We start from the raw sequence: 15,000 nt of genomic DNA on the forward strand, positions 1-15,000 counted from the left end.
TAGTGACATATGTGAACTGTGTAAAATTATGTCAAACATGATGTTTCATTGAAAGAAATATAACCTTCAATGCAAGGGGGAAAAAAAGACTTTTTCTTTCTCCCACAGCCCAACTTTTTATCAGCCTTGAGACTGCAGACTAGTTTCTTGCATATCCCTTTGCCTCTTACAGTTAAGCAACCATTGAACCTGAATCTGACATGTCCTTCATTAGCATGCATTCTCTGTCATCATACAAATTTGTTACCTTTTGCATATAATCTTCAATGAACATTACATTAACACACACATAACTTAGAAAACTGACAAAAGCAGACCTGTAAACTGAAACAGAGACAGAGATGGATGTGTTTGTATTTGAATGTATCTGTATTATTCTTTTTGTCACAACAGATTTCTCTGTGTGAAATTCCGGCTGCTCTCCCAAGGGAATACGCGTCGCTACACTGACAGCACCAACCTTTTTTCTTTTTTTTCTGCCTGCAGTTTTATTTGTTTTCCTATTGAATAGATTCTTCTACAGAATTTTTCCATGGACAACCCTTTTATTGCCGTGGGTTCTTTTACGTGTGCTAAATGCTTGCTGCACAAGGGGCCTCAGTTTATCATCTCATCTGAATGACTAGTGTCAAGACCACTACTCAAGGTCTTGTGGAGGGGGAGAAAATACTGGCGATTGCCGGCGTGATCTGAACCAGTACGCTCAGATTGTCTCGCTTCCTAAGCAGACACATTACCTCCAGGCCAACAGTCCACTCTCAACATGGGAGGAATTCAATGTTAAATCCTTTCTCTTCCCACTAAACTAATGCTCTTCCTCCCAGGTCCTATGCTAAAATGTAAACAAACCATTATTTTTTTAATCCACTTCTTTTAGACTGCTGCTCTACATACCAGAGGGCACAGTTTTCAGTTTCAGTTTCAGTTTCTCAAGGGGGCATCACTGCATTTGGACAAATACATATATGCTACACCACATCTGTAAGGTAGATGCCTGACCAGCAGCATAACCCAACGCGCTTAGTCTGGCCTTCAGTGCATGCTTGTATATTTGTGTACCTATCAGACTGAATTTCTTCTTCAGAATTTTGCGAGAGCACAAACACTTTCTTTGCCACAGTCCTTTTTCACTGCGCTAAATGTGTGCTGCACACAGGACTCTGCTTTATCACCTCATCTGAATGACGCTAAATGTGTGCTGCACACAGGACCCTGCTTTATCACCTCACCTGAATGACGCTAAATGTGTGCTGCACACAGGACTCTGCTTTATCACCTCACCTGAATGACACTAAATGTGTGCTGCACACAGGACTCTGCTTTATCACCTCACCTGAATGACACTAAATGCGTGCTGCACACAGGACTGCTTTATCACCTCATCTGAATGACACTAAATGTGTGCTGCACACAGGACTCTGCTTTATCACCTCACCTGAATGACACTGTGTGTTGCACACAGGACTCTGCTTTATCACCTCACCTGAATGACACTAAATGCGTGCTGCACACAGGACTCTGCTTTATCACCTCACCTGAATGACACTAAATGCGTGCTGCACACAGAACTCTGCTTTATCACCTCATCTGAATGACACTAAATGTGTGCTGCACACAGAACTCTGCTTTATCACCTCATCTGAATGACACTAAATGTGTGCTGCACACAGAACTCTGCTTTATCACCTCATCTGAATGACACTAAATGTGTGCTGCACACAGAACTCTGCTTTATCACCTCATCTGAATGACGCTAAATGTGTGCTGCACACAGGACTCTGCTTTATCACCTCACCTGAATGACACTGTGTGTTGCACACAGAACTCTGCTTTATCACCTCACCTGAATGACACTAAATGTGTGCTGCACACAGAACTCTGCTTTATCACCTCACCTGAATGACACTAAATGCGTGCTGCACACAGAACTCTGCTTTATCACCTCATCTGAATGACGCTAAATGCGTGCTGCACACAGAACTCTGCTTTATCACCTCATCTGAATGACACTGTGTGTTGCACACAGGACTCTGCTTTATCACCTCATCTGACTGACACTAAATGCGTGCTGCACACAGGACTCTGCTTTATCACCTCACCTGAATGACACTAAATGCGTGCTGCACACAGGACTCTGCTTTATCACCTCACCTGAATGACGCTAAATGTGTGCTGCACACAGCACCCTGCTTTATCACCTCATCTGACTGACACTAAATGCGTGCTGCACACAGGACTCTGCTTTATCACCTCACCTGAATGACTTGACGTTCACTTTGATGTTCCATCAAACTTGGCAGAAAGGGCGAGAGCGGGATTCGAACCCGTGCCCTCAGACTCTGTATTGGCTGCTGAGCATCTTAACCACAGGGCACAATGGGCACTAAGTACATTTCTAAATATTTTTTAAACTGGTAAGAGAATATTGTAACAGTCGCCAGCTGTCCCTACAAACAAAACCAGTAACCGCACCTTGATCCATGCCATGAAAGTGGCGATGGCGATGGCGTTGCAGAAGCGGGTCTCCCAGTAGCTGAGCGACTCAAAGTCGGCAAACTTCTCCGGCTCCTTGAGCAGCCCTTCCAGCTTGTCCCCGACCTCCACCGTGCGGTAGATGTTGAAGACGACGCACACCACCGAGATGATGATCACCAGGATGTCCAGGATGTTCCAGAAGCTCTTGAAGTAGGACAGCCGGTGCTTCTTGATCTGCATAAAATGGAGCACCCTCCATCAGCTTCCCCCCCACTGGACTTTTTTTTAAGCACCTGAGGCTTAATTGAGGTCCCTTCACCTTTTCCATCTTGTTTTGATTCTGCATTACCTTTTACTTTCCTGAACACCAGTTTATGGGAAACACTAAGCAGTGTTGATATGTAACTGTGTCCCTTTGTCAATACATGCACATTCACACACACATTCACACACACATTCACACACAGACTAAAAGAAAGAACACACACACAAACACACACACACACACACACACTTACACACACAAACGCACACATACTCTTGTCTAAAACCACACTTTGTGAATAGATGCACACACACACACACACATTCACACACAGACTAAAAGAAAGAACACACACACAAACACACACACACACAAACGCACACATACTCTTGTCTAAAACCGCACTTTGTGAATAGATGCACACACACACACACACACACACACACACACACTATTTGAATAGATGCGCGCACACACACAAACACGCACACACTCACACACACACACAAAAGACACACACACCTCAATGACTTCCTCCACAGTGTAGTAGAGGATGAAGAGGCAGAAGATTGCCTCGCAGGCCAGCACAAAGTAGTCACCAATGGTCACGTAACGCAGCAGCTTCACTGTGCGGAACGTCCACGACGGAATGGCGCCCCCTGTGGCAGGAAACTCCACCAGCAGTCTGTCAGACAAAAGAAAATTTTTCTCCTAAAATTTCCTTTATCTAACATACTTACCATGACCAATAAGTGCACTAGTCCTGTCCTGTACAAACTACTTCCCGCCTGTGCAAAAAAGACGAAAGTAGCTACGGTTGATAGCCTACTGGAAGTAGGTTACCTACCCTCTGCAATTCTGACTAGCGCCCTCTTTATTTTCTTTCCCCTGAAATTAAGTTTAATTCAACATACTCATTGCAATCCACTGGCGCAGAATCCACCAACAGTCTGAGAGAAAAAAATTTGTTTCACCTACAATTACACTTACTTTTTCTTCTCTTCTTTTCTTTTGTAGCCCCATCATCTGCAGTGTTTCAACGACATTACTCCCACACCCCTCATTCCAAGTGCCCCATACACCACTCCCACACCCCTCATTCCAAGTGCCCCATACACCGCCGCCACACCCCTCACTCCAAGTGCCCCATACACCGCCGCCACACCCCTCATTCCAAGTGCCCCATACACCGCCGCCACACCCCTCATTCCAAGTGCCCCATACACCGCCGCCACACCCGGGTCCATCTGTCGCAGTCCTAGCATCAGCAGTACACAGGGAACCATTGATGTTAGGTCACCAGGAGGCCACACACCAGAGGAGATCCTGCACTACTGCTAAGTCACTTTGGTGTTGTTCAGTTGTGTCTCTTCTGTTTATTGTTACCCTCTAGTGCAGACTCCAGTATGGATCTGATTCCTGTCCTGTGCAAACTACCACCCCGCTTATGCAGAGAAAGTAGGTCAGGCTAGTGACTTCCCTTGGTGTATTACCTCCCGTCTGTTTGCTCTTTAGAACCATAAGTAAAGGACATCACTGTTCGGTTTTGTTGGGTTTTTTCGGGAGGCTGGGGGCCGGGGGAGGGGGCAGTGGAGGGAGGTCAGGGGGGTGGGGGGGCATCTTTTCTTCATGTTGTTTTTTCAGACCAAAGACACTTGAAAAGGAACGCCGCAACAAGGCTCTCCTTGAAACATCAGCTGACTTCCAATGCCCTGTGTGCTCATGTCACAACAAATCCAGACTTGGCCTGCATAGCCACTCCCGTGTGCATAGATAGCTGCAGTCATGTCTTCCTTGAGATGGAGGGACTAATAATAATAATAATAATTATGATGATAACAATAATCTATAACAATAACAACAACAAAACTGACCGCACGACGCAGAAGAGGTTGATGTTGGCGTTGTAGACAGGTGAAGTCGATGAAGACCACGCGGGAGCCTCGCCGGACCCACAGGTTGTCGTACAGATAGTCCACGATCTCCAGCGACCCCGACTTGTTGGAGCGAAGGTCCTGCATGTTCCCAGCACCACTGTAGGTGGCCAGCAGACCCCAGTGTGAGGAGCCATCCAGGTCACTCTCCGACTGGTACGTCCACCTGCCAGAGGGACACGGACTGATGTGTTTTTTTCTTTCTCTTTTTTACCTTTTCTAACCCCGCAAGTTGTTTATAACCCCTGAAAACTGAGAATGGCTGCCTGCATGCCATGGCAAAAAACTATGTGGGGTAAAATTTGATCCTGGTGGAGAGTGTCTTGCCCAGGTTCCATCCCCCACTGTCAGCCAAAAAGGTTTTTGGACAGCTGTAACAGCCCACTCATTCATATGAGTGAACACTGTTTATTTATCATTATCATTTATTTATCATTATCATTTATTTATCATTGTTGCTTATAGCCTAGCCAACTACACCGAACCATATCAGGACTGTAAACATCCTCAGTATTGATCCCATACAATTTAGCAAGTAAAAAACAAGATAAAAACATTTGGAAAAGAAAATAAACCACACGTAGTCATATTCATGCATATAAACAGACTTTATTCCTTGAACACACACAAAAAAACCAAAAAAACCTAACACACAGTATACACCTCAATTATTTCTTCACCCCTCACAGATCAAACATCCCCGTTCCCAACTGTCCGAAACCCCTCTTGGCTCACAGAGTGGGGGTTTGAACTTGGACAAGATACACTCCACTTTAATCACAAATTCTACCCCAGACAGTCTGGACAGCAGTTTTGCCTCTTCTGCTGTTCTGATAGTCACAGTCAGACATGACTAACATACACACATACATGCTGCCTCTTCTGCTGTTCTGATAGTCACTGTTAGACATGACTAACATACACACATACATGCTGCCTCTTCTGCTGTTCTGATAGTCACAGTCAGACATGACTAACATACACACATACATGCTGCCTCTTCTGCTGTTCTGATAGTCACAGACATGACTATCATACACACATACATGCTGCCTCTTCTGCTGTTCTGATAGTCACAGTCAGACATGACTATCATACACACATACTTGCTGCCTCTTCTGCTGTTCTGATAGTCACAGTCAGACATGACTATCATACACACATACATGCTGCCTCTTCTGCTGTTCTGATAGTCACTGTTAGACATGACTGACTATTTTTTGTATTTGTATTTGTATTTCTTTTTATCACAACAGATTTCTCTGTGTGAAATTCGGGCTGCTCTCCCCTGGGAGAACGCGTCGCTATACTACAGCGCCACCCATTTTTTGTATTTTTTCCTGCGTGCAGTTTTGTTTTTCCGATCGAAGTAGATTTTTCTACAGAATTTTGCCAGGAACAACCCTTCTGTTGCCGTGGGTTCTTTTACATGCGCTAAGTGCATGCTGCACACGGGACCTCGGTTTATCGTCTCATCCGAATGTCTAGCGTCCAGACGACCACTCAAGGTCTAGTGAAGGGGGAGAAAATATCGGCGGCTGAGCCGTGATTCGAACCAGTGCGCTCAGATTCTCTCGCTTCAATCTAAAAACATGCATGCGATTAGCTGAGCATCATCACATGAGACCAAGATCAGTAGTGACAGCCCTGCCCTGCCCTCGTGATCGATAGGTCTAGAGAGTCTGGGTAACATCACGGCAGGAAAGCATGTGACCATGCTATGAAGTCAGAAATAAACTTGTGGAAAAAAATTGATGTTGGCATAACATGGGAACAAACTTTGATCAGGTGTAACAAAATATGGCGAAGTCATAACAGTTGGCATCTCTGCATTCACACACACACACACACACACACGCATACACACACACACACACACACACACACACACACACACACACGCACGCACACACACAAGCACGCACGCACGCACGCGCACACACACACACATACCCACACACACACACACACACACGCACGCAGTATATTCCGGATCCTGCGGTCCGAAGCCCTTCGTGTCCTCTATAGTGTCGGTGTAGGAGTCGAAGCACTCAGCGATGAAGTTCTCGAAGTCCTCGTGGACCTGGCAGGAGTTGGAGTGGACACGGATCTGGCGGAGGCGCGGCACGCCCAGCAGCTTGTTCTCGTAGTAGATGTAACCCATCTCGTCCGGCTTCATGGTGGCATTGTTGTACCAGGTCTCCCAGTACAGGCCGTCCATCAGTGGCCCCTTGGTGTACTGAGTGAGCAGTCAGGTGCATGGTGCAATGTTATACTCTACTGAACAGTCAGGTGCATGGCGCAACGTTATACTGTACTGAACAGTCAGGTGCATGGCGCAATGTTATACTGTACTGAACAGTCAGGTGCATGGCGCAACGTTATACTGTACTGAGTGAGCAGTCAAGTGTATGGCGCAATGTTATACTGTACTGAGTGAGCAGTCAGGTGCATGGCGCAACGTTATACTGTACTGAACAGTCAGGTGCATGGCGCAACGTTATACTGTACTGAGTGAGCAGTCAGGTGCATGGCGCAACGTTATACTGTACTGAACAGTCAGGTGCATGGCGCAATGTTATACTGTACTGAGTGAGCAGTCAGGTGCATGGCGCAACGTTATACTGTACTCAGTGAGCAGTCAGGTGCATGGCGCAACGTTATACTGTACTGAACAGTCAGGTGCATGGCGCAACGTTATACTGTACTGAGTGAGCAGTCAGGTGCATGGCGCAACGTTATACTGTACTCAGTGAGCAGTCAGGTGTATGGCACAACGTTATACTGTACTCAGTGAGCAGTCAAGTGTATGGCGCAACGTTATACTGTACTCAGTGAGCAGTCAGGTGTATGGCGCAACGTTATACTGTGCTCAGTGAGCAGTCAGGTGCATGGCGCAACGTTATACTGTACTCAGTGAGCAGTCAGGTGTATGGCGCAATGTTATACTGTACTGAACAGTCAGGTGCATGGCGTAACGTTATACTGTACTCAGTGAGCAGTCAGGTGCATGGCGCAACGTTATACTGTACTCAGTGAGCAGTCAGGTGTATGGCGCAACGTTATACTGTACTCAGTGAGCAGTCAGGTGCATGGTGCAATGTTATAATGTACTGAACAGTCAGGTGCATGGCGTAACGTTATACTGTGCTCAGTGAGCAGTCAGGTGCATGGCGCAACGTTATACTGTACTCAGTGAGCAGTCAGGTGTATGGCACAACGTTATACTGTACTCAGTGAGCAGTCAGGTGCATGGCGCAACGTTATACTGTACTCAGTGAGCAGTCAGGTGCATGGTGCAACGTTATACTGTACTCAGTGAGCAGTCAGGTGCATGGCGCAACGTTATACTGTACTCAGTGAGCAGTCAGGTGTATGGCACAACGTTATACTGTACTGAACAGTCAGGTGCATGGTGCAATGTTATACTGTACTCAGTGAGCAGTCAGGTGCATGGCGCAACGTTATACTGTACTGAACAGTCAGGTGCATGGCGCAATGTTATACTGTACTGAACAGTCAGGTACATGGCGCAACGTTATACTGTACTGAGCAGTCAGGTGCATGGCGCAACGTTATACTGTACTGAGTGAGCTGTCAGGTGTATGGCGCAACGTTATACTGTACTGAACAGTCAGGTGCATGGCGCAACGTTATACTGTACTGAACAGTCAGGTGCATGGCGCAACGTTATACTGTACTCAGTGAGCAGTCAGGTGCATGGCGCAACGTTATACTGTACTGAACAGTCAGGTGCATGGCGCAACGTTATACTGTACTGAACAGTCAGGTGCATGGCGCAACGTTATACTGTACTGAACAGTCAGGTGTATGGCGCAACGTTATACTGTACTGAGTGAGCAGTCAGGTGCATGGTGCAACGTTATACTGTACTCGGTGAGGAGTCAGGTGCATGGTGCAACGTTATACTGTACTGAACAGTCAGGTGTATGGCGCAACGTTATACTGTACTGAGTACGCAGTCAGGTGCATGGTGCAACGTTATACTGTACTGAACAGTCAGGTGTATGGCACAACGTTATACTGTACTGAGTGAGCAGTCAGGTGCATGGTGCAACGTTATACTGTAGTCAGTGAGCAGTCAGGTGCATGGCGCAACGTTATACTGTACTCAGTGAGCAGTCAGGTGCATGGCGCAACGTTATACTGTACTGAGTGAGCAGTCAGGTGCATGGCGCAACGTTATACTGTACTCAGTGAGCAGTCAGGTGCATGGCGCAACGTTATACTGTACTGAACAGTCAGGTGCATGGCGCAACGTTATACTGTGCTCAGTGAGCAGTCAGGTGCATGGCGCAACGTTATACTCATAATAATAACAACAAAAATAACTATGTGCGTATACATATACAGACATATATATATCGACAGACAGCCAGACAGACAGACAGCTAGATAGACAGATAGATAGGTAGGTAGATAGAGTGGCTGATAGGCAAATATAGATCAGATAGACATACATATATATATGGTGTACTGAGCAGTCAGGTACGATTCACACAACATTCTGCTCAACTTATAATAATAAAAACATTATGCACATATAGACAGACAGATAGATAGATATATTCATAATAATGTGTATTCATAATATAGTGCTTACCTTTGCAGTTCTAAGCCCATTTGCCCCAATACCCCAAGGATGAATAAGACACAAGATACCAACACTAAATAAATAAAAATGGTTCATCATAATCATTATCATTACTGTCACACACACACACACACACACACACACACACACACACACAGCCATTTTTCAAAGGTTTAACATAAAACAGCAAAAAGATTATAAAAAATATCATTAAAAAAAAAAACCTTTCCCAAAAAGGCAAACTCACGCGCCAGAAGTCCTCAACGCTGGTCAGAGTGCGGAAGGTTCCACCATTCTGTTTATTGGCCGTGTCCAGAAACAGGTCGCTCATCACCTTGGTGTAGTAATACATGGTGGTGCTCGTCATGCCGAACGTGACTGGGCAACACAAAGGTCACAGGGTCATCGCAAGGTCAAGGTCATGTGAATGTCAGGGATATGTGGTGCAGTGTATGTGGATCCGTCAACACACTATATACCACCTCCTTAAAACAGAGATATGTGGTGCAGTGTATGTGGATCTGTCAACACTCTATACACCACCTCCTTAAAACAGAGATATGTGGTGCAGTGTGTGTGGATCCGTCAACACACTATACACCACCTCCTTATCAACACACTTTATACCACCTCCTTATCAACACACTATATACCACCTCCTTATCAACACACTATACCACCTCCTTGTCAACACACTATACACCACCTCCTTATCAACACACTATACACCACCTCCTTATCAACACACTATATATGCACCACCTCCTTATCAACACACTATACCACCTCCTTGTCAACACCTTATCAACACACTATACACCACCTCCTTGTCAACACACTATATACCACCTTCTCATCAACACACTATATACCACCTCCTTATCAACACACTATACACCACCCCCTTATCAACACACTATATACCACCTCCTTGTCAACACACTATATACCACCTCCTTATCAACACACTATACACCACCTCCTTGTCAACACCTTATCAACACACTATACACCACCTCCTTCTCAACACACTATATACCACCTCCTCATCAACACACTATATACCACCTCCTTATCAACACGCTATACACCACCTCCTTGTCAACACACTATACACCACCCCCTTATCAACACACTATACACCACCTCCTTATCAACACACTATATACCACCCCCTGTCAACACACTATACACCACCTCCTCATCAACACACTATACACCACCTCCTTATCAACACACTATATACCACCCCCTGTCAACACACTATACACCACCTCCTTATCAACACACTATACACCACCCCCTTATCAACACACTATATACCACCTCCTTATCAACACACTATATACCACCTCCTTATCAACACACTATATACCACCCCCTTATCAACACACTATACACCACCTCCTCATCAACACATTATACACCACCCCCTTATCAACACACTATACACCACCTCCTTATCAACACACTATACATCACCTCCTCATCAACACACTATACACCACCTCCTTATCAACACACTATATACCACCCCCTTATCAACACACTATAACACTATACACCACCCCCTTATCAACACACTATATACCACCTCCTTATCAACACACTATATACCACCCCCCTACCAACACACTATACACCACCTCTCCTCATCAACACACTATACACCACCTCCTCATCAACACACTATGCACCACCTCCTTATCAACACACTATACACCACCCCCTTAACACACTATATACCACCTCCTCATCAACACACTATACACCACCTCCTCATCAACACACTATGCACCACCTCCTTATCAACACACTATACACCACCCCCTTAACACACTATATACCACCTCCTTATCAACACACTATACACCACCCCCTTATCAACACACTATACACCACCCCCTTATCAACACACTATACACCACCTCCTTGTCAACACACTATATACCACCTCCTTATCAACACACTATAACACTATACACCACCTCCTTATCAACACACTATACACCACCTCCTCATCAACACATTATACACCACCTCCTTATCAACACACTATACACCACCTCCTTATCAACACACTATACACCACCCCCTTATCAACACACTATACACCACTCCCTTATCAACACACTATATACCACCTCCTTATCAACACACTATACACCACCTCCTTGTCAACACACTATATACCACCTCCTTATCAACACACTATAACACTATACACCACCTCCTTATCAACACACTATACACCACCTCCTCATCAACACATTATACACCAACTCCTTATCAACACACTATACACCACCTCCTCATCAACACATTATACACCACCTCCTTATCAACACACTATACACCACCCCCTTATCAACACACTATACACCACCCCCTTATCAACACACTATACACCACCCCCTTATCAACACACTATACACCACCTCCTTGTCAACACACTATATACCACCTCCTTATCAACACACTATAACACTATATACCACCTCCTTATCAACACACTATACACCACCTCCTCATCAACACATTATACACCACCTTATCAACACACTATACACCACCTCCTTATCAACACACTATACACCACCTCCTTATCAACACACTATACACCACTCCTTATCAACACACTATACACCAACCCCTTATCAACACACTATAACACTATATACCACCTCCTTAAAACAGAGAGAAGCTGGAACTCATCTACAACAAAATTTCAACTAATTTTCTTTTCTTGAGGTATCCTTTCACAGAATTTGCGGTTTAGTTAAGTACAACAGAATGTCATGCTGAACATGACTTAGAAGCTTATGCAAAGCACATGTAAGTTTCATGCATGCCACATATGACTGAACACAAAAAAAAAAATGTTGTAAGGTCATCATCAGCTCAATTTTCTGGGAAGCTTCCTTTCACCAGAATACAAGACCTGTAGATACAGCACACTGTCATGCTGAACACGACTTAGTCAAGCTTATACAAAACTTATTTTATAGACATGCTGAATGAGACTTTTTTTTAAAGCTTATCAAAGGACATAGTCTCACTGAAAATGACTTTAAAATAAGCTCAAACTAAGCACACTGAAGCTGAAAATGATTTTAAAATAAAGCTCATACCAAGCACATTGTCATGCTGAATTTGACATTAAAATAAAGCTTGTACAAAGCATAGAGTTGTGCTAAACATGAAATAAAAACAAATACCACATACTCAGCAAGTTCAGGGTTTTGTTTCACAGAACTGTGAAGACTTGTGCTGGAGTTCACGGATCACCAGAAAGGAATACTGTGAGACAGTGGAAGACTGTCTATATGTCTATACAACTGTTTTGGCTGGTTACCTGTCCATTTCCTGAGTGGGACTGATAGCTCTTTGTAATATTGTAAAGTTTGTAGCCTGATGTAGGGGCCGCTTAAACAAAGTGCATGTTTGTAATATTGTAAGTTTGTAGCCAGGGTGTAGTGGCCGGGTCAGGGTGTAGGGGCCGGGCCAGGGTGTAGGGGCTGCTTAAGCAAAGTGCATGCCTTGATGGAGTCTCCCGTCGGACCAACGGATGAGTAGGCAGGCAGGCTTATCTGTCGGTGTGTGTCCTTATATGGCAGAAGAGGTGCAGCACTTCCCACAGGTGTTGCAAGGGAAAATGTCTCCAGAAGTTGAGCCCTGCTTCCTCCGCTAAGGTGCATGCCTTAATACATGTACAAAAAAGGGGCTAAAAATAAACCAAATGCCAATAAGAAATCTGTTTAACTAAATACTCCAATCCATGTAATTTATTTGGGTAAAAAGATATAGGGGTAAGGTGTTGGCTGGCTGGCTGATTTAGTGATTTCATGTAATTATATATATATATATATATATATATATATATATATATATATATATATATATATATATTAAACAAATGGATGATTGTCTTGTCTGTTGAGGACTAGCATGTGGGTACTGAAGTAAACTGATAGCTTGGTTGGTTGGGTAGTCTGTAAACTGACAGTTTGGTTGGTTGGGTAGACTGGTGGTGGGGCCAGGGCTGACTGGCTGATTGGTTAGTGGTCTGGTTGACTGATGAAGATTGGTTATTTCTTGGTGGAGCAGGTTGTGGACGAACGTGACAGGCCTGATAACTTTCCATGAGAAATACGCACTTGCCGTCACTGTGACATGGACGGAATTGGAGACAAAATTCATTTTGTAATCAAATGCCCAAAATTTGATGATCTAAGAAATAAGATTGGTACAGGAGACCAAGATGAATTTCATTTTACAATGGAATATCCAAAATCGGATGATACTTGAAATTCATAATATAAGACTGGTACAAGAGACTAAAGTCTTTTTTTCTGTAATTCATTCAAAGCGGGGAATGGAGTATGTTTAAACTCAGTTTAATTTAAAGCCTGGAAAATCTGTAAAGCTTGGAAAATTCATAAAGACTGGAAAATCCATAAAGCTTGGAAAATTCATAAAGACTGGAAAATCCGTAAAGCTTGGAAAATTCATAAAGACTGGAAAATCCATAAAGCTTGGAAAATTCATAAAGACTGGAAAATCCGTAAAGCTTGGAAAATTCATAAAGACTGGAAAATCCATAAAACTTGGAAAATTCATAAAGACTGGAAAATCCGTAAAGCTTGGAAAATTCATAAAGACTGGAAAATCCGTAACGCTTGGAAAATTCATAAAGACTGGAAAATCCATAAAGCTTGGAAAATCCATAAAGATTGGAAAGATTGTCATGTGACATGTTCTTATCTTAATTTTATCACCAATACCATATGCTACAATGACTGCTGAGATTACTTTAACTATATTGCTTGTTGAATGACCAAACAAATATGCTCAGTTGATATTTCAATGTTTCCTACAATTAAAGCAATACATACACTGCTAATGTCTACCCTCCATGCGCCAACAAGGAAGAAATGATTAAAATTTTCATGATTCTGTGTGTGTGTGTGTGAGTGTGTGTGTGTGTGTGTGTGTGTGTGTGTGTGTGTGTGTGTGTGTGTGTGTGTGTGTGTGTGTGTGTGTCCCATACTTTCTTGGGTCCACCACCATTTTATTTTGTATATAAATTCATTATGACAATCCAGAATACATGTAGATGGAAAAAAGAAAGAAGAAAAACAAAAATTCTTGATTTTTGCTGGCTGTTTGGTTGGTTGGATGAGCTAGCTGGTAGTTGGCTGGTTGCTGGTTTGCTTGCTTGCTTTGCTGGTTGGTTGGTTGATAGGAGGACTGGTTGCCTGTGGTGTCCACTTACTGACACAGATGACAATGAGAAAGACGATGTAGATGATCAGCTCTCTCAGCGTGGTCTTCACATACAGTTCCCGGTTGGTTTTCGTCTCCTCCGTCTGTCGCGTGGCCCACAGCGCTGTAGGGGATTGAACACATTGAATACATTTATCAATACATGAATACATGTATACATACATGAATACATTTATACATACATGAATACATTTATACATACATGAATACATTTATAAATACATGAATACATTTAACCAGTAAAAGGTTTCATATCAAACTGCATGCATCATGCATAATTCCAACACACACACACACACACACACACACACACACACACACACACACACACACACACACATTCCTCCTAAACTCCACCCCCTTCTTTTTTTCTTTTTCTATTATTAGGGGAGGGTGGGGGGGTCTGTCCAAAAAGAACACACACA

General features: G+C 43.8%; 1 protein-coding gene across 1 annotated transcript in view; it reads right to left on the minus strand.

The window, feature by feature from the left end:
- Positions 1-15,000, minus strand: part of LOC143294655 (polycystin-2-like) — a 44,447-nt gene that overhangs the window by 25,789 nt on the left and 3,658 nt on the right. Inside the window, 7 exon segments of the mRNA XM_076606037.1 lie at positions 2,473-2,709; positions 3,263-3,425; positions 4,615-4,652; positions 4,654-4,840; positions 6,654-6,913; positions 9,537-9,667; positions 14,565-14,678. Of these exon segments, the coding sequence (XP_076462152.1) occupies positions 2,473-2,709; positions 3,263-3,425; positions 4,615-4,652; positions 4,654-4,840; positions 6,654-6,913; positions 9,537-9,667; positions 14,565-14,678 (1,130 nt within the window).

The sequence above is a fragment of the Babylonia areolata genome, chromosome 1 (assembly GCF_041734735.1).
Source record: "Babylonia areolata isolate BAREFJ2019XMU chromosome 1, ASM4173473v1, whole genome shotgun sequence".
In the NCBI taxonomy this organism is placed as follows: Eukaryota; Metazoa; Mollusca; class Gastropoda; order Neogastropoda; family Buccinidae; genus Babylonia; species Babylonia areolata.